The sequence below is a fragment of the Solea solea genome, chromosome 21 (genome assembly GCF_958295425.1).
Source record: "Solea solea chromosome 21, fSolSol10.1, whole genome shotgun sequence".
Taxonomy (NCBI): domain Eukaryota; kingdom Metazoa; phylum Chordata; class Actinopteri; order Pleuronectiformes; family Soleidae; genus Solea; species Solea solea.
Window position 1 is genome coordinate 3,157,455 of NC_081154.1, and position 21,003 is coordinate 3,178,457.

The following is a 21,003-nucleotide window of genomic DNA, read 5'->3' on the forward strand; positions in this document are numbered from 1 at the left end:
TTCGCATGTGCATACAGAGGACATATCTCACAACATGCGCTGGAAGATATTTATGTTTGTGTTGCATGTCCACATCTGCCCCATACAAATATCTCCTAAGATGTAAAGATGCCATAAATTACTCCAACTACCAACCACAGCCTGGTGTTTTCTCCACCTCTGGCCCAAAAACAAACAACCACCGCTTCCTGGTGCTGAGGAAGGCTCCTCGCTGCACACCGGCCTGCCCTCCGGCCTCTGCTCGGACCCTCATCTATCACTCACGTGTGTGTGTGTGTGTTTTTCTTGCCATAATTCTCTACACAGGGGAGTAATTTGGCCACAATTTTGCGCTATCCATCAAAAAAACAGTGTTGGACTCCAAATATGAAGCCTTCAAACATCCATTTCTGAGCTCTTTGTAAAAATGTGTGCAATGGTTGTGAAACAGCAGGCGCTGTCATTTCTCTGAAACACAGACCATGACATGGTCTCTCTCTCTCTCTCTCTCTCTCTCTCCCTCTCTCTCTCCCTCTCTCTCTTAAATGCTGAGTCACATCTTTGCCCGACACAAAATATGCATGAACATGAGAGTTTGAAACCATGTGTTTGTGCAGCGCGTATCTTGATAGCACTCTTATCTTCTCGCCTCCCCACCTCCTCTCCAACCTCCCCATTAAGACGGTAGAATGCAACATCGACATGCGGCGGCTTAGGTGAAGCTCAACCAGGCAGAAGAATCCTCAGTAATCCTCCTGACTCACCCTCACTGAAGCACACACACACTCACACACACACACACACGGTGCATGCATGCTATGGATAGAAGCAGAAATCTGAATCGAGATACGATCGGCGTGTTTTTGCCTCTTGTTAATCTGACTCCAGGTCCGTTTTGTGACTGATTTGCATTCTCTTCCCAGGTGGAACATTAATCCCATAACGACGCTCTGTGTCTCTGACATACCGGTGCATCATTTTATCGCCGTATATCAGTGCAGAATTTGAATAAACAAAAAGGTCTGGAGGAGAACAGTACTTCTGTGAGACCACAGATTGATTAATAGTTGTAGCAAGGGCTGCAACAAACACATATTTTAGTTTTCCCAAAGCAAAGAAACCAGAAAATATTCACATTCAAGAGGCATTTTAAGTTGCAGTCAAACAGAATAAGAAGTAATGGAGTAATGAATGTTTGTGAAAACTGCGCTCCCTGGCAGGTGACTGATTTTTCCACCTGGCGCAGGATTTAGGTCAAAAGAACAGAAGTAGAAGAGTGTCAGACTGGCGACAGGTAGGAATTCATGCACATGAAGGTTGGAAGTGGCGGCAGATGATGGCGGAAAGTCTGGATTTAGTTACAGTGAATACAGGAGGCATGAGGCTCACTGTCTGCTCTCTGTGCCTCACGTTAACCTCAACTGGCTCTCCATCCTCTCTCTCTCTCTCTCTCTCTCTGTGTGTGTGTGTGTGTGTGTTTTCACTTATGCCTGCCTGCCCTGCTGCCAGATTCCTCCCCCTCTCTCATCCAATAACTGTTCACACTCTGTGTTTGAACACAAACACACCCCACTGTCGCGCTCCTTACAGCTGTCAGTCTGTGTGTGCCTGCTGGTGTGTGATTGCGCATGCCCTGACTGCGCTGCCGCTCACACTCGTGATGCCGTGCGTGGATGGATGTGGCTTTTTTTTTTGTTTTTCTGTCAGTAATCGGCGTGTAGGCAGCGAAACAGCCACATTTTTTTTTATTTTTTTTTCCCTTCGGTGGAGGACTGTTATGACACTCTGTGAGAGAATGGCAGGATTTCCCTGTAAGCAAGGAAACAGTCCCATTTCCCGCTTCAGTAATTAAAGAGTGCTGACAAAGCATTCCTCTGTGTGTGTGTGTGTGTGTGTGTGGTTTGTCACTGCTTACCAACACTGACATGGAAAATGGAACGCCTGTGTATTTAGATTTAGTAAAAGTCAAAGCACCTGCTGCCGTTGCTTTACACCTGGATTTCCTGTGATCAGATAGCGGTCTGATCACACATGCATTTACACCTGGTACTAACATGCGTCTCCATTGTCCACATGAAGATCCAGTCACTATCCGATCAGTCATCTCCCCCTTAAAGGAACACTTCACCGATTTGCATTTAGCTTTGTTTTACTAGAAATGGGGAAGTATTTTTGAAAAATTGTGCTTCTCAACCTCAGTTTCCCCTGAGTTGAGAAATATCTTCATTCTTTTATTTTCTTACGTGCCCACCAGTGACACGTGGTCCGAGGCTTGAAATTATTCCACACTTTTTAGACCCACTCGTAGGGGGACGAGGAGTAGAAGCAGTCGCCAAGGATAGTCGTATCCCAGGGAGCTGTAGCATCGTTCTTTTCTTCCATGGTAGGAATGTGTCCAGATACTTCAGAACCCTGACGCGTGAGTACACCAGGGTCCGCGATATTCGGACTGCGGCTTGCACATGCACGGAAGTTTACCAGGGCCTTTAGCTCTGCTCAGGTGGAGCGGAGACGCATCAGAGAGGCAGCGTTTAATCTGGTCACAGTGTGTCACCTTGGATCAGATAACAGTTTGTCCTCGGGTGCGTTTACACCTGTATTTACGAGTGGTCAGGCACAATCCGATCACAGAAGATGCTTTTTGTCATGCCAGGTGTAAAGGGGAGCCTTTATGAAGACATGTGACATGCTGCGCGCCTCCTACAACTGCCAGGGCAGTTTTTGCAGGGGGCAGCCTCCGTCCCTGAGGTCGCTCCATTCATCGGCCGCCCCACTTCATTACTTCAAACAAACCTTATTGCACCAGTCAGTTGTGTGGTGGTCTGTCTGTCTGTCTGTCTAAGCTCCTCCCCTCTTGCACTCTCACTGCACGGAAAGACAAATGGACGTCTGTGCGCTGCAGTGTGTATGTTGCACATGACGAGCATGTGAGTGTGTGCGTATGACCTAATAGAAGCTGGGGTATCACAATGGTCCTGTGATTGAGGAGGATTCAACAAAGTGGAGGACACTGTCAAAGCCAGGCCCTCCCCTCTTCTCCCCCCCCCCCCCCCCTTCGTATTCTACTGCTCCCTTTACAACAAACCAGCCTGCCTGCTAATGTAGTTAGCTTCCCTCTAATGATGTCGAAATCTCATTAATATGCTTCACAGCTGGGCCCAGTCACCAGTGGGGATGAAGGTAATCACATTTTAGAGGACTAACCTAGAGCTGAACCTCAAGAACTTCTCAGCAGCACTTGTGCCAAGACAGTCCAGGGTCTGGAGGCTTGATAATAGCCGGTGGAGCTTGTGTGTGTGTGTGTGTGTCGATCTGTGGTCTTTCGGGTTGTGTGATGCCTTTTGAAGTGCTGATGTTAGCCAGGCGTATGTCAGCATCACAGCACAGGCTAGTTTATCATAGAACAGATTTCATTTCCAGCCTCATGCATATTTGTCCGTTTAAGTCTCGTCGTGCGGTAATTGCTTATGGAGGATGTGGCTGTGATGCTGCGATGGCTGCGGTTGCTGCGATGCTGCGATGCTGTGATGCTGCGATGGCTGTGATGCTGCGATGGCTGTGATGCTGCGATGGCTGCGATGCTGTGATGGCTGCGATTGCTGCGTTGCTGCGATGGCTGCGATTGCTGCGATGGCTGCGGTTGCTGCGATGCTGCGATGCTGTGATGCTGCGATGGCTGCGATGCTGTGATGGCTGCGATTGCTGCGTTGCTGCGATGGCTGCGATTGCTGCATTGCTGCGATGGCTGTGATTGCTGCATTGCTGCGATGGCTGTGATTGCTGCATTGCTGCGATGGCTGTGATGCTCGAGACTGTTCACTGTCCTCGCTCCCAAATGGTGGAACGAGCTCCCCATCGACATCCGGACAGCGGAAAGCCTCCACATCTTCCGCCGCCGACTAAAAACACATTTCTTCCGACTCTACCTCGACTAAGACGATAACGACGACGACAAAAAAAAAAAAAAAATATATATATATATATATATATATATATATATATATATATATATCGCACTTATGACTAGCACTTCATAGTTTGATTTACTTGAAGCTCTTACTTACTTCTAGCTCTTATTTGTACCCAAATGTTTAAATGCACTTATTGTAAGTCGCTTTGGATAAAAGCGTCTGCTAAATGACATGTAATGTAATGTAATGTAATGTAATGCTGCGATGGCTGCGATTGCTGCGTTGCTGAGATGGCTGCAATGGCTGCAATGGCTGTGATGGCTGTGATGGCTGTGATGCTGTGATGCTGCGATGGCTGTGATGCTGCGATGGCTGTGATGCTGTGATGCTGCGATGGCTGTGATGCTGTGATGGCTGTGGTGCTGTGATGCTGCGATGGCTGTGGTGCTGCGATGGCTGCGATGGCTGTGATGCTGCGATGCTGCGATGCTGCGATGGCTGCGATGGCTGCGATGCTGCGATGCTGCGATGGCTGTGATGCTGCGATGGCTGTGATGCTGTGATGGCTGCGATGCTGTGATGGCTGTGATGGCTGCGATGCTGTGATGGCTGCGATGCTGTGATGGCTGCGATGGCTGCGATGGCTGTGATGCTGCGATGGCTGCGATGGCTGTGATGCTGCAATGCTGCGATGCTGTGATGCTTGCGATGGCTGCGATGGCTGCGATGGCGTGGCCTCGCTCTAAGTGCACTTGTGGCCTGTGATGTATGCAAAGTGAATCTGAAGAGCGGCATTACAGACCACTCACACTTGGGCTTTAATTAAATCACCGGTGCTTTGCCTTTGAGTTCGAGAACACACCATGCTACGCTAAGAAATCTGTGGGCCACACACACACACACACACGTGTAATAATACTTGTGTGTGAGTGTTGATATCAAAGGAGAAATTAAAATAAATTAAATCTCGCGGCTTGGACGTCCATCAGTCAGATCAGTCTGTTTTTTATTCCCCTGCCAACTTGTTTACACCAATTAATAATAAGAACATTGAATATGAGAGGCCTCATCATGTTACTGCTTCATTAGCCGTGTTACCTGAATTCTCGGTGACATTCCGCGGTCGGATGTTACTAAGCTGCCGTGTCGTAGCCGTGTCGGGTTTGTTTTGGCTGGTTGCACCTGACGGCCTCGGGGCGGGACTGGTCTGACAACATACCAGGCCGCAGACTCGTTTCCAGCCTCTCGTGTCTGGTTAACAACAATTGCGGTGGCCGTATGGGTTCGTCTGGTGTGGGTTTCACCTCCACCTCAGCGAGGGTACAGTGGTTGTGTTGCCTTCTTGTTTTTCACTCCAATAGTAGCGTCGGGCTCCGCTCGTTCCCGTCGGCAAAGAACTGTCTGTCGCCCCTTCATATTCTAGCCGTAGCTCATGTATTCGTTACTGTGGTGATTCCTTGCGGTCGCTGGATGGACTCTGGCCTGGAAACACACACACACACACACACACACACATCGCCAGTGTTAACATGTTGCAAGGAAATCGGAAGGGGGAGGGGGAGGGGGGGGGGGGTGAGAAGCTCTCCAGGCCAGTGTGAGTCAGATCTTCCAGTGTTTGTGCATTATGATTTTTGTGCGTCGCACAATAGGCGAGCTTGTGTGACGGTCGGTGATGATCGGAGTTTGGATGCAGGCTGGTGTTGAATAATGCCCGGTGGAGGGCTGCTGAAGGGCTAAGTAGCTCTGCTCCCTCTGCCTCTCTGTCCACAGGCCCGCCATTGTTTTGCTCCATGCCTCGGCTTGACAGGGCTCCAGAAGCCGGCCTTTGTATTTAATTACAGTCGCCAGCCCCCTCACAGACTCTAGTCCTTGTGTCCCAGATTTTCATGGGTGCTCTCATTAAGACTGTGTGTGTGTGTGAGTGTCTCACTCATGAGGTCGTCCTAATGGCGGCAGGAAAGCCCTTAGCCCGTGTAAATGTCAGTGGGGGTGCAACTTTTAAGTTAATATCTACGTACGTGTGTGTGTGTGGGGGGGGGGGGGGGCACCTCCTTGTTTCTAATGAAGCCGGCTTTAATGTGGATGAATTGCTCCGCGGTGGAAACACAATCAGTTCACAGCACAAGAGCTGTGGATGGAGATTGTGATTGTTTGTTTTGTTGTTTGGTTTTTTGCTAATGAGAAAATATGCCGCGTTACGTAAGGGCTGCTCGGTGTTTGGCACTAGTGCGGCGATGGCGAGGCCCTTTGGCATGAGCGACGACGCAGTGACTGTCCCCGGTCTGTCCCTTATCACGTTATAATGTCTAATTATGAGTATTTTGGATGTTTTGTCCTCTTAAAAAGTTGTATCAAGTTTCATTGTCCTCGTGGACGTGCATGCGTATGATGTTAATCTTAAAAGCCCAGGAGAGGAACTTTACATAATAATAATAATAATAATAATAATGCAGCAGCCTTGCTTTTACTCCCTGTGCGGCAGTGTTATCACATCATCTGTTTTGTATTGTTGCGTATTGCTCAAACACATCATATTTCAGTCTCTCCTTTTTTGTCTTTGCCTTCTTTCAAAACATATTTGTTCTATTACAACAACAAAAAAGCGCTTTCTCTTTAATATATATTGAGCTTGTGCACTCGAGGCCGAAGTCCACTTAAGTCATAAGATAGTCTTTTTCACCTCTTAACCTTAATATCAGCACTCAGAACTTTAAAGGTTGTTGCCGGTGTGAAAGTGACATGTGACATCTGGGCCTCATAAATGAAATGTCTTAATATCCTGGGCCTGATTGGGTGTCACAGTGAGGTGTTGCAATGTGAGCTTTATTGCCGTTTGGCTTAACTGTCCCCGTCACCTGAAACCCACTTGGATATGCCGCTCTAGTCCTGATGCTGGAGATAACCAGCAGGAGTACGCCGCTCATCACATTATAGTATGGCGGTTTTATTTTAGTTGCAGTCGTCCTTTACGCCGTCTGCTGCATAGATGCTATAACTGGAGTGTGTGTGTGTGTGTGTGTGTGTGTGTGTGTGTTGTACACGGATCTAATGCAAGTGAAGTGTTTTTCCGCGGTGCTGTAAGTGGAGTGTGTTCTCGTCTGTACTACAGTCCGACCACATAGTCAAATATGCAGTCGATGCCTTATTGACACAACCTTCTTCTTATGGCCCTTTTCCACGATGGTCCCGCCTCGGTTTAGCTTGGTTACTACCTACTCCAGTACTTCAGTGTCACTGAATCGGTACTTCCTCCATGACCGCAGCGCAGACTCCTTCTGACACAGTCACTGGACTGAAATACAGCTGTCGCTAAATATGCCAGACTCCTCTGTTAAATATTGCAATTTTAGAAGTTTCCCCTGGTAATAGTTGGAGATTAACCCACGTTTTTAAGGATTGTTAAGTCTTTTTAACTGATCCACAGTTCGGCATTGTTCGGCTTCGATTCTCGCGTCGGACGTCTCTTCCTGTGACGGCGCTCCGACCAATCAGTGGCCGGCAGTCTGGTACCAGGGACGAGGCGGTGGAAACGTGCCATTAGTCCCTGTTCTGTTGAGCTGATGATGCTGGTGTGATTTTTGGGGCTAGAGATGCAGACAAAGGGGCTGGAAGATACGGCCAAAAACATTATTTATTTATTAACATAATAAAAACATGTTAAATCTGTCTATTGATGGTTTGAAGAATTATTGGTTTAAACCTCAGCTTTAGAATTGTATTTATATGCATGAGCAGGTACTATATTTAGAATCGGTATGAGTCATATGGGGAAAAACAACAATGTTAAAGCTGGTGCTGTCATAAAAGTATCATATAAATGCTTCACCAAGCACAGACTGTAAAAACCATGCTGTTGTTTAAGAGCAGAATATGTGTTACTCTGCCCTGAGTGTTGTGTTAAGTGGTAAATGCACACGTGTGGTGGTGTGTGGTGTAAAATATGTGAAAATAATGTATATGGGACTCGTATTGTTACTGGTAAACACTCAAGTTGGTGATATTAGCGGTACGGAGCCTTTCCCAATTGTGTGTAGTAGTACTAAATGTCTGGTTGAGTAATGAAAGTTGGATTATTTGATCATATAATGCATGTTTTTTTTATCATTTTCTGTGAATGTGTGTATTGTTTACATGATTAAAGAGCCTTATTTTGTAACATGCGGGATATTGAGGTCAAAGTCCAATACATATTACATGAAAAGCAGCAGCAGCAGTTAACGTCCCCTGCTCACTTGTGTTTTATCCCGTACGTGCACAGCGCTCACGTGGCTCCATTGTCACTTATTGGAGGAAAATGGATGAATTCCCTGCCCTTGACTAATGTGTGTGGTGTTCTCAGTCGGTGAGGGGGGGGGGGGGTAATCGTGCTTTGCCATTTACATGCACTTATGCCGCTCGATTCTAAAATAAATGGATAAAAGCACATAGAGGTTAACACTTTAGCTCAAGTTAAAGTCTTTGAAGACACGTGTGTGTGTGTGTGTGTGTGTGTGTGTGAGAGGGTGTCAGCGGTGTGTCTCTCTCTCTCTGGAAAAAACTCAGTGTTTTGTGTGGCTGTGTTTCTCCCAGCGACATCGATTAATGCTCCACATCTGTCAGTGCTCCACCTGATAGTGTTCACTAACCCCCTCCCTTCTCTCTCTCTCTCTCTCTCTCTCTCCTCTCCACAGCGATAGAGACCCAGAGTACCAGCTCAGAGGAGATAGTGCCAAGTCCGCCCTCGCCTCCCCCTCCGCCCCGCGTCTACAAGCCCTGCTTTGTGTGCCAGGACAAGTCCTCAGGGTACCACTATGGTGTCAGCGCCTGCGAGGGCTGCAAGGTGAAACCTTATTTTGAGTCTGCCGATAAAGCGAAACGCTCTTCCGTGTGTTTTCCAGTTTGATGTGTTACGAAAGAAGCGTGTGACCTAACTGTTAATATTAGAGGTTTGATGCTGTAAACATACACACGGGTCTGATAGTATTGATTGGACAGAGCCTGTTTTCATATGGAGGACGTGATGTGGAACCAATGTTACGTTGTTTCAATTCACGACAAAGTTAGAATAGTTTTGTGTTTCATTTGTTTTAGTTTTTATTTAGTTTTGACCTTTTATTTTTAAAATGAGTTCATTTTTATTACTTTATTTTTTTTGTAAATGCTTAGTTTTAGGTGCAAGATGCAAAAAGGGTGATAATAAGTATTGTTTCATAAAAACCCAACAAAAGATGCCAGTTTAAAAGTCAAATAGCAACAGATTGAAGACACACATGAACATAACAACATAAATAATAATAATAATAATAATAATAATAATAATAATAATAAATAACCCTCATAAGACACATCACATTGCTTGTGAGCCTCAATCTGAGGGAAAAACATGAGCAACATTAAAAAAAAACAATGAAAGACTAGAGGTTTAATTCACTTAGATGAACCAACTCAACCCAATTAACTACATAATGAGTGTTGTGTTTAACTTGCATAACCTTATGTCCCACATTGTAAACAAAAACAAATTGAAAACATTTTTATTATGAATGAAAACTCTGTCTTTTGTCTCTATTGTCATTATACAACCAAAATTGCACAACGAAATTCTGAGGTCCGGTGAAGGGTTGATCAGAGCCGCCGCGACTGAGCATGTTTTTCCTGTTGTTCCCTGTTGTTCCCTGTTGTTCCCTGTTTAAACAAACAATTCAGGTTTATTGTGGTTCGCGAAAATGACCAATTACCAATTTCAGTTTTCGTTATTTCGTTTCTGTTCACTAAAATAACCGAACCAGAATAATAACGTCAACGACAGTAACGCACTGATCGGCTGCTTCCTTTTGAGCAGCTTAATAATCCACGTCTTTCAGCATTTACACCCTTGCACACTGTAAAAAAAAAAAAAAAAAGAAGAATAAGATAAGGCATATAATGGGCCTGGTTGGTATCTCGTGTATCTTGTGTATGTTGTGAAACTTGGTCGTCCAAACAGGTTTTTTTCCCCCTTCTCTCTTGTGTGTGCTGTTGTTGCCGCTGCACATATCTTTGCTGACGTGTCCACAATGACCGTCTGTTATCAATACAAGCGTGGATCACAGGTGCTGAGGAGACCTCAGTGTGTCTGCTCTTCTTATCAGCTGACGGTTAACTCTGCGCACACACACACACTCTGTGTTAGCGTTAGCACACAGGCCCTTCTCTCTTTATCTCGCTGCTCACACGGCGCAGAGCCAGAGTTGTGTAAGCGCAGAAGAGGACGGGAGTGAGGTTTCGTGGAATCAAATGTAATATTGCCTCCAGGTGCAAACCTTATATCTCCGCTCTGTCAACATTTTCAGACGCCACCTCTTCTTTTTTTTTTTTTTTTCCCCGGCTTGGCGTCGATGCGTTCTTGAATATCCCAAATACCGGGAGCGCAGTTGAAGAGCATGTTAATCACGCAGCCATGTGTACGGCAAGAGGAGGTCAAGAGGACGCAGGGAACGGTTGGATGGATACGGGGAGAGGGTGTCGTTGGCGGTGACAGGTGCCTGCTGCACACCATGACTTATCGACTGCGCAGCCAATGCTGTGGTCTGTGTTTCCATATGTGCAGGAGTGAGAGCAGAGTGGAGGGAGGGGCAGTGGCAGTCATAAACAATAAGAAATAGAGTAAGGAAGCCCAGAAGGGACGTAGAAATGCAGATACAGCAGCCTCTGCTCCGGGAGGCACGGAGACAAAAGGGAAAAACTGAAATATGTTGCAGATTAGGGGGAAGGAGTTACAGCTGAACTCATTGACACCAAAGAAAAGACGATCAGTGAACCAGAGGGTGGAGGTGTGTGTGTGTGTGGGGGGGGGAAGGTGTTAGAAAAAAGGGAGGGAGTGTGACACACAAACATACTCACTCACATACACGGATGATCCCCAATGTTACCTATAAAAATGTTAACAAAGAAAATAAAAGCTGACCCCTCTGCTGTTTTATAGGAGCGACCGCGTCACGCCACCGTTTAAAATGTCAAACGTACACACACACACACACACACACACAAACACACAAAAAGGGGATTTTTCCATCCTTTTAATTAGAGTTCGCCGAAGCTGCTTTTGCATAATTAATGCCGCTCCCGGTTAATATGCACTTAAATGTATATGTTCTCATGTTAATCAGGGTGAGGCTGATGAAGCGCGAGTCGTTAAACACTGTGTAGCGCGCGGCGGCACCGTTTGTTATCCTTCTGAAAATGAAATCCGCTTTCATAAGAGTCGCGTGTTTCTTCACCGCTGTGTTTCTGCACAGTTTGTGTGTTTTGAAAGAGTTGAGTCGCAGGTCAGTGTCAGGGTGAAAAACATCCCCCCCGTCTCAACCGGCAGTCGCTTAAAACCAAATATGATCGTGATCTGGTTCTTCTCGATGTATCTGGGATTCTTAACGGCAGCCACTCGAGCTCTAATCCCTAATTTTCTTTGTTGTGCTCACTGAACGTGGCTCTCCTTTGTTTAAACTCTAATTAAATAGTGTAATCAGTGATATTATTGGACTAATTACAGTGTCTGACGAGCATTGCTGTGGGCGTGTGGTTGTGTTGCAGGTGAAATTAGTGTTGAAATGTCAAAAAGTGTGGATTATTGTGTGTGTTTTTTCTTTGTTTCCACCCCAAAGATACCTTTCCCAAAGTATCATGAGCACAGCAGTAGGTTAAAACTCCTGCGATAAACAAAGAAGGGAAGTTAGACAATAGATGAGCCGTAAATTTGAGTAATTGGTTGTTTCTTCTTGGTAATCACAGCGTCGTTTCCCCCTGACGGCACAGAAATGGAGCCAGACTTGACAGTGTAATTAGCTTCTTTTTGAGGCTATTGTTCATTTGGGATATCGCTGATGTTTCAATCTAACAGCCGGCAACAACATCTCAGGTTTTGCTGCTGATTTTTTGGTAAAAAAACTCACCAGCAAAGCTCTGTCATTAGCGTAGTAGTTCCCCACTAAGTGGTTCTAATGGTTGTTGTTTTAAACACGTCATGACCACACGACTGTTTGTTTATAGTTCACCAGGAGCGGTCATTTAACAAAACCATCCCCCAGTCAGAAATCCAGCTGCTGACGCTCTTTATTTATTAGCTTGTCTACATTCTCACTCCACACTCACACTGCTCATTCTCCATATCTCTGAACTTCAGAGGAGATTTGTGGGCCCGGAGCGCGCTCAATAATTCAGCACTACAGGCGCGTGGATGTATATGAGAGTGGGGTAAGCGGAGGGTTAGCAGCGCCGGGTTCTGCCGCAGCACGCCGAACTACAAAGACGTTTCCCGGGGGCTGCGGCGAACAGAGGAAACAGGAAACGGGGGACGTTTGTTACACGGAGGCAGCTCGGTCATCTGTTGGTTAGAGTTGCACATACAGTACTTGCTGGCACAGCGTTTCTCCCCCGCAGATATTAACACTTTAACATTAAATTTGGTTTGAAAACGCGGCCCAACTGAGTTTGTAATTGAGTAGTCCTCCCATAGACCATATCTAAAAAATGAATGGAAGTCTATGGGGAAAACAATCCTACTTGATTTACGTCAGAATTGCTACTCTTCAAAAGAGCAGGCTGGCCAATTTTTTTAATTTTAAAGGGAAATAGACGGGACATAATCGTGGACACTGTGATCGACAGCCTCGTCCAATAGGAGGCTAGTGACAGGTGACACCTCTGAACGTCCACTTGCAAAAACCTCGTCATGGCACCAGTAAAAACAGCGCTTCTGAAGGCTGTGTCAGCTGTAGCAGTTGCTATGTAGTCGTGTGGTTTTGGGGGCACAGTCATGCACATGCACAAATGCTGTAGGAGGTTGGGAATGCACGGTTAATCTGGGATTTAGTGTGAAAGTCATGTAAAGAGAGGATTCCTGTGCTTCTTCTATGTGAACTCTCCAACCCCAGACGCCCCCACCCCCTTCAACTCCCCCGCTTCTTCATTAATGAAGCATCCCCTCAACTACGAGGCTCACACTCCGCCTCATAAATGCACGAGGTTGGCTGCGTTCAGCAGGTAGGCGGCTGTGAATCGAGGAGTGCGCGCCGCATATGCAGTTATGCATGTGTGCTGTAGTCGTTTCGCTCTCCTCTTTCATCCCTCCCTCCCTCCCTCCCACTCCCTCCCTCCCTCCCACTCCCACTCCCGCTCCCTCTTGTTGTGGCTCTCATCTCTGAGCACTGCAGGGTGGCTGACAGGCCCACTGAGGGCTCTTGTCGCTGGGTGGATTAAGCGGTGATACAAAAAGAGGCTTAAGGGCCGCAGGAAGCAATGACTCTTAAAAGAAGGAGGGGCGGGCCGGGAACAATCAACTGGCCCCACGAGCCGACGGCAGCAACCAATCGGGAGGTGCCGTTAGAGGGCACCTTAGCCTCATGGTGTCAGGAGGGAGTAGGTTAATCCTCCGGTGACACAGGGGTCAGGGTCGGGGCAGGGTTGGATCAAAGAGGACATGATACACACACAGCATCAGCAGCTTGACTTCACATCAACCTGCAAGTTTTTTTATTCTCCCTGAAAGTAGATATCTGTCGTTTCCCGTAAAGTAAGTCAGGACAAAGGTTAGATTAGATTACCCTCTGTGTTTTTCAAACACTTCCTCTTCCGAGCGGGAGAAGAAGAAGAGTAATCGGCACAATCACACACACTGAAGCAGATTCAGGAGTCACTTCCACTAGATGACGGCGGAGACGAGAGAAGAAGCTGCTGATCGGGGGAAGGACAAATTGCAGGGCTTAGGCCCACACTGGCCATCTGTCGGCGAGCAGCAGAGCTAATCCCGCGGCATGGGATGGGGGCTCGGTGGCAGCAACCAAACCACCACCCCACCTCCCACCCGCCCTGCAACACATAACCCCCCCCCCGTCCCAATGTGTCACGTCAATACTGACTTTGACCTGTATAGTGTTTTTGTCCCACGTCATGCTCGCTGCACTCGCTGCACTGATTTGCATTAACCTCTTTTTATCTGTTTGACACACGAGGAACGTTTAAGCAATAAGTGCCCAAAAGGTTAACGTTGATTTAATTGGGGACGAGTGGTGTGAGGTATGAGGTATGGACGAGAATGAACTGCAGCTTGTGATGCGTTGGCTTTTCCAACCTCCTGTCAGTTTGTGGCTAAAAATCACATGTTATGAAAACAGATTTCATAACTGGCAAAGGTACAAGATAGTGGGATGAAGATATGACGGACTTTTTCCCCTTCCTATCTGACATCCCAGCTGTTTGCTTTTTAGACTCTGGACTTTTCTTGTCACTCGGTTTATGACCCAATGCCGTGAGCTTATTTTTGGCAGTTGGAGCTAAAGTCTTAAAGTTTATAGGGAGATAATTTAAATGATTACTGTTGTCTTTATGTGGGAGGCTTACTTTCTCTGTTTCTATGCCTCACTTTTGCAATCAAAACATAACTCGCCCCCCCCCCCCCCCCCCCCCCCCCAACATTTTCTCATCCCAGCCAAGTGACAAAACACTGACTAAGTTATTAAACGCATTCTCTCGTCGGTTTTGATCTGGTCGGACGGCGAAGGGGAAATGAGAGAGCGAGAGAAGAGGGATTACTCGCGGTTGTTAAATATCTCTCGTCCACATCACATGGCTCTCTCTCCCTCCCTCTTTCCCTCTCTCTATCTCGTAATTTAATTATTTTTAACCTTGGAACTCATCAGGGAGCGTCGCGACGGGGAAGTGGATGAGAATGGACCCGGCGAACGCAGAGACAATATATCTGCAACAGGCAACTGAGTGAGATCATAAAAAGCAGTAATGTTGATATATAACCACGCGACAGGCGCATTCACAAGGGCACACAGTACAGCTATGTTTGCCAGGCAATTTACTTATTTATTTATCCACCGCTCTGTTTGCAAAGACGGTCCAATTTCCCCTTTGCTCTTGTTTTGCATCCTCCACCTCCAGAGTGCTGTCCTCTCTCGCCTCACGGCCACATTTCTCCCCGTCTTTCCCGTCACACAGGGCTTCTTCCGGCGAAGCATCCAGAAGAACATGGTGTACACGTGTCACCGGGAGAAGAACTGCATCATCAACAAAGTCACGCGCAACCGCTGCCAGTACTGTCGGCTGCAGAAGTGCCTGGACGTCGGGATGTCGAAAGAGTGTAAGTAGAAAATGTCAAGTTTTTTCCAGAATGCCCTGCTTCCTACCTCCCTTCCTTCCTTACTTCCTTACTTCCTTCCTTCCTTCCACATATTTCATCATATTTGGTTTAATCCCACAGCATTAAGCAGGATTGTTGCTGTTGTAGGAAGTCTTAATATCTGTGCATGAGTGTTCACTAAGGTGGTCGACAGGGGCAAACACACGGCAACGACCCAAAACACACGCAGGAGGAGAAACGAGCTGCAGATACACAAACACAAGCGAAAACAAAAACACACGCAGGACAGAAAACACACGCAGGAGGAGGAACGAGCTGCAGATACACAAACACAAGCGAAAACAAAAACACACGCAGGACAGAAAACACATGCAGGACAGACAACACACGCAGGACAGAAAACACATGCAGGACAGACAACACACCACAGCTCTACGACCAGCCATTACCATACTCTACTACTACTTAATTCTTACTTTAATAAAAGACCTTTATTAAGAGGTTACACGGCTCTCAGTTCTCTCTAGTCAAACTATCTGAGTTTTAACACCTGAATTACAAAGGGATTTGCAGTAAAAACCCTGCAGTCAAGCTGATTTTTAAAGACATCCACTTCTGGTTTTCAAAATAAAACACTCAGCTCACCGTATCTGTGTACACGTTTGAAAGCACACCTCCTCGCTGCTATCTTTCAGAGACCTATTAATCGGACATAAGCATCTGCTCAAAGTACTGTATACATTGGTAGCGTACTGTAAACCAATGTTTTTAAAAGTCAGATTCACTCTTTTAACATGAAGTTATTATAACTTTTGAGATGTAATAAAAGCATCCTTTTCTACACCTAGAGCTAACGACTGCCAAATTGAGACACTTATCATAAAAACTGCGTTGTTACAGGACGATAACCTCTTAATAAAGGTCTTTTAATGAAGCAAGAATTACACCTGGTCGTAAAGCCGCACGAAAACGAGCGCTGGTGTTTTCGCTTCTGTGCGTGTTTTGGGATTTCCATGTGTTTTCTGTCCTGCGTGCGTTTTTGGTTTCGTTTGTGTTTTTGAAGAGAAGATGCAGCTCGTTTCTCCTCCTGCATGTGTTTTGGGTTTGTTGCACTGTGTTTGCCCCCCGTCGGCCACCGTAGTTCACTACTGATGAACACATCAAGTGAGTGTTGTAGATGTTCTGCGGTCCAATCAGACTTCCACGTGTCACAGAAAAGAAACACAACGTCAAATCTGCTCCAGTTTGAGCAGCCCCCCCATTTTACAATAGCGGATCGTTCTGGTTTTCAGGTTGAAGTTCACTTTGAGGAGAATCTCCGCCCGTAAGAGCCAGACAAAGGGGCGGCTGTGAGGCTGTGATGCAGACTGTCAGTAACAGTCAGGGTGTCGCCAGGCTTGGCAGGCCTCTGATGAATATGTTCTCACCTGCAGAGAGTGAAAGAGCAGGCGTCTGCTTCCATCACTGCACCCCGGGGGCTGTGCGAACATATACACACACACACACATCCGTGCAAGCAGTCAGACTTGATAAAGTAATTGGTGGAGGTGTGACCACAGAGGACTCGGAGAGGCCAGCAGGGTTTTTAGGTCAGCGTGATCACACAAACACCCTCTTATGTGTATAGGAAGCATTTGAACCTGTAAATACTGATCATTCACATTAGAAATGAGCTGATAGTGGAGTCAGTGTTGGTGCAGTACTGCTCAAAATCACAGAAAACATACAATAAAAGTAAATAAGTCCAAAAAAATGGTTTGATTAGATAAATACACTGAATTCAAGTCAGTTACACTAGTACATACAGTATTTTCATGTTTTTACAGTGTAAATATCCCATAAACGCTTCACTAAGTACAGGCTATAAAGAGAGATGTGTGCCTGCAGTCATGTGACCACAATGTGAGTAAAGGAATACACACATTTGCCGTGTTGTTGTGAACTGTGTGAACTGAAAAGGCAAAAAAAAATAAGTGCAGTTTTGTGGGGGAAAAAAAAAATGATACTCAAAGTGATGATTAATACAGAGCATATTAATAATAGTAATCCTGCATGTGTACACAGGGTGTAGCAGCACACACACCTTCCTCACGTCTTCCCCGGCGCTGTTCACCTCGTCTTCCTGCTACAGCGCGAGCGGCGAGCGCTGCGCCGCACCGCACCACAGCGCTGTGGTTTACAGTAAAAGAAGTTATCCTCCAAGCTCCTTACCTTTGAATGGGGCCATTAATCATGGTTAGAAGGATCACAGCAGCCACCTCTTACACACTCAAAACACACACACACACACACACACACACTGGAAAGAGGAAAATGACTGGAGTTGGAGGGCCATCTTGTGGTTGAGAGTCGGTACTGCGTGTTAGGAAAACCAGTGGAAGTTGTGTCAGGAAGTTTTTTGCGCGATAGATATGGATCACATGGTTCTGGTTCACGTCTGTGTCTCATTGTGCGTATTGTTCACCTTGTGCGTCTTCAGTTGTGACTTTGACCAGTGGAACTGGTGTTGGGCTGGTGAGGAGGGAGAGGCTGACCATCTGGGGCCAGCAGGGAGTCTCTGTCTGCTACACACACACACACACACACACACACACACACACACACACCACACGGACACTCAAAATATGCATGCTTGTGCATAATATCATGCACACACACACACACACACACACAAGGTGACTGACACAAACTGGTATGGGAGGGAAAAAAAAAAGCTTAAACGTAAATTCACTTAGACAGCTCCACTTATACACCATACAGTCTTTGGCACACACACACTCACACACACTTACAGAAGGTGGACACCCTCCCCCCCCCCCCCCCCCCCCGCCTGCACTGGAGGGGGTGGGGTGGGGGGACGGACGTCTGGGTGACCTTGCGTCTGCCTGCAGACAGCTCCAGACAACAGTGCCCGGCCTGCTGCCAGGTGGCGATGCCAAGTAAAGATGGCAAAAGGAGAGGAGTCGGGTGGTGGTGTCGGGAGCGAGTGGAGGTTTACAAGGAAGCGCCTGTCGTTCAGACGACACAAGACTTTTATCTGAAAACAGCCGACAGTGAGAGTTTAGTTTGCCCAGCTCGGAGTAATGTTGACTCATTTGAGCTGCGTTTGCGCCTCTTGTCTGGTTTATGATTTATCAGAAACAGGGTTGTCATTGTTCTTAAATACTTATGGGTGTCGTCTTCTAAAGCAACACTTCACCGATTTGCATTTAGCTTTGTATTACTGGAATAGGGGCAGTATTTTTGAAAAATTGTGCTTCCCAACCTTCCCAAAAGTCGAGAATTATCTTCATTCTTTTTTGTTACACGCTCACCAGTGACACTTGGTCCGAGGCTTGAAACTGCAACGCTAATTCCACACTTTATAGACCCACTCGAAGGGGGACGGGACCTCATTCCCAGAATGTAAACAGTGCTAACAGGTGTCACTGGTGGGCACGTCACAAAGAAAAGAATGAAGATATGTCACGACTCAGGGGAATCAAAAAAACTAGCCCCTCTTCTAGTAATATAGAGCTAAATGCAAATTGGTGAAGTGTTCCTTTAAGTCAAAGGTTGTGATTTTGATTCCTGGCTCTTCTATCTAGTCCACAGTATGCAAGAAGAGTGCTGCACATACAGTAGTTTGGGTGAAGGCCCAACAGTGTAGTGTAAAGCATGTAAGTGCTGTATAAATAGAGGTTTAATTGGACTAAAATAAACATTATAGCATCAGTTACAACACCCATTTTTAAGCGGCCTGACCCACTTACTCACCGTAAGTGTTTATTTCCTGTGCCCCTGGTAACGCGGCGCCGTTTTTTAATTGCCGATCGATGATAATGTCGACCGTGAACTTTTGCTCGGCTTCAGTTTCGCAGATTTCGTCCCCTCAGATGACACGGTTTTGTCGTTGCAGAGGAGTTTCTGATGCACTATTAACATTCAGAATTGATTCGTATAGGGCTGCAACTAATAATCTGATCATTATTAAAAACACTCGATCGATTAACATCTGAGAAAAGACTTTGGAAACACTGACCTCGTAGATTCTGCACACGTGAAGCCACATTAAAAGCACATTCACGCCATCAGAAATGATTTCAGCGGCTGACATTTCTCAATTTCTATAACGCATTGTTGCCCTCGGGATGGTCACGTGTGTTAATGTTGCCGTTCTCCTCCGCCCCGCCTCCTCCGCCCCGCCTTTATCATCAAGTTCCCAGCACTGTCACCCACATCGTCCTCGAGGACGGCGTTATCCAGCGACGGAGAAAGTAATAAAAGTAAAATAAGATGAAGCGAAGGATGATGGAGAACAGCACACGGGGAGGATAACATCAGCCGGGGAAGACGGCATAGTGGAGCGAGATGAAAGCTGTGTGTGAGGGACGACTATTGAACCCGGTGTGAGGGGAGAATGAAAGTCAGGAGTGGAGGGAGGGAGGGAGGGAGGGATGAGAGAGGCTGGAGGACAGAGGAAGGGAGAAAGTTTCATCATTGTTGACGGTGGCTCTGCGCTGTGAGCAGCAGGGGCGGGGGGGGGGGAGAGAACATTGACATTTTTATCTTTCCATTGAATTTAATCTGTGTGATGGATGAGCTGCCAGTGCTTTAATTTTCCTCGCACGAATTATCCCTCTCTGCCCACCTCTCTGTCTTCCACACACACACACACACACACACAGATGCGTACACACTAACAGAAATTGTCTATTAACTGCACGTTGCAGCTGAAATCTGCTATGAAAATAAATAATTGAATGATGGCTCTGTGTGCGTGTGTGTGTGTGTGTGTGTGTGTGTGTGTGTTACAGTATTCTGTACATGGCTTCCTGTAAATCATTTTGATGCAACGAACGTGAACCGCAAACATTTCAGGATGCAGACTCCTCCCCCCCTCCCTCCCTCCCTCCCTCCCCCCGTTAGCGTTCATATTCTCATTAAGCACGTTTGAAAGATGCATCGCTCGGAGTTTAACACACACATCAAAATGTCCACACACACACACACACACAGGTTTGCACAGCTAGTCCTCTGAGGACACCTACTGTAAACAAAAACCTTCACCATGCCCAGAATTCAAATCTGTGTGTTTAACTCAACCTCTTCCTCAGAAAATACATTCGTGCCTCATTAGGACCAGGTTTTTTGTCTCCACGAGGACTAGTGGTCCTGACTAGGTCAGTGTAAAGGTACACACACACACACTCAATAAAAGAGGAAGGCTGTATTTCTTTCATTTGTGGCAGCTCGCTAACACTCTCCCCCCCCCCAAGTTATTGCATGTGGCAATTCGCCATGACAGATCGCCAGTCGTGCCTAATAGTTCTTTAATGACTTCATTAAATTGTGTTGTGCGGCTTATGATTGTGCTGCCAATTTGTCAGCGCGGGTAATGTCTGGGCGCAGGGGATGCCCCACTTTTATTTGTGAATTAATTGGACATCGATTGTTTTTTGTAGCCCCTCCCCCTCATGGCGGGCGGGGACACAAGGCTCCCCATTCAGGCTGGAAACACGGCCGGTCCTCATGTGTGCGGCAACTTACTGGTGTTTTATACGACCGGCGTCTGAAGCGGATAGTTGTTTAAGAAGGCGTTCCCACACTAAGTGAAGTCATAATTAGGTCGTAACAGTAAAGGCGAGTAGAAAAGCTTTAATGTGTGTGTGTGTGTCCACCTCCGCTACACTAGGTGGCGATAAGCCTCCTTTTTAGTTGTTAGTATCTAGCGTTAACCAATGTTAGCTTGAGGCTAATTGATAGCATGTCGATTTTGAATCTTCCTACATCCAAGAATAGGAGTGGGTCAAAAATATCGTCGTCCTTCCGATAAATGAGATGCTGATATTTTAATAAATAAATGAAGGTGCTCTAAAGTAAACGGTCCTCGCTCGCCAGGAGTCACTACTTTATTGTCGTTCTCGATTAATTGAGTAAGTGTTTGGTCCATGAAATGTCAGAAAATGTTGATCAGTGTTTCTCAAACCTGGAAAGGACGACGATCCAATGATTTCTTTGTCGTATGGAGCA

General features: G+C 46.4%; 1 protein-coding gene across 3 annotated transcripts in view; it reads left to right on the forward strand.

Moving 5' to 3' along the window:
- The window catches only part of raraa (retinoic acid receptor, alpha a), a 124,589-nt gene that overhangs the window by 99,512 nt on the left and 4,074 nt on the right, over nt 1-21,003 (forward strand). For all 3 annotated transcript variants that reach the window (XM_058620641.1, XM_058620640.1, XM_058620639.1), the window contains 2 exons: nt 8,561-8,709; nt 14,850-14,991. In XM_058620641.1, coding sequence (XP_058476624.1) covers nt 8,561-8,709; nt 14,850-14,991 — 291 coding nt within the window. The remainder of the gene's footprint in view (nt 1-8,560; nt 8,710-14,849; nt 14,992-21,003) is intronic.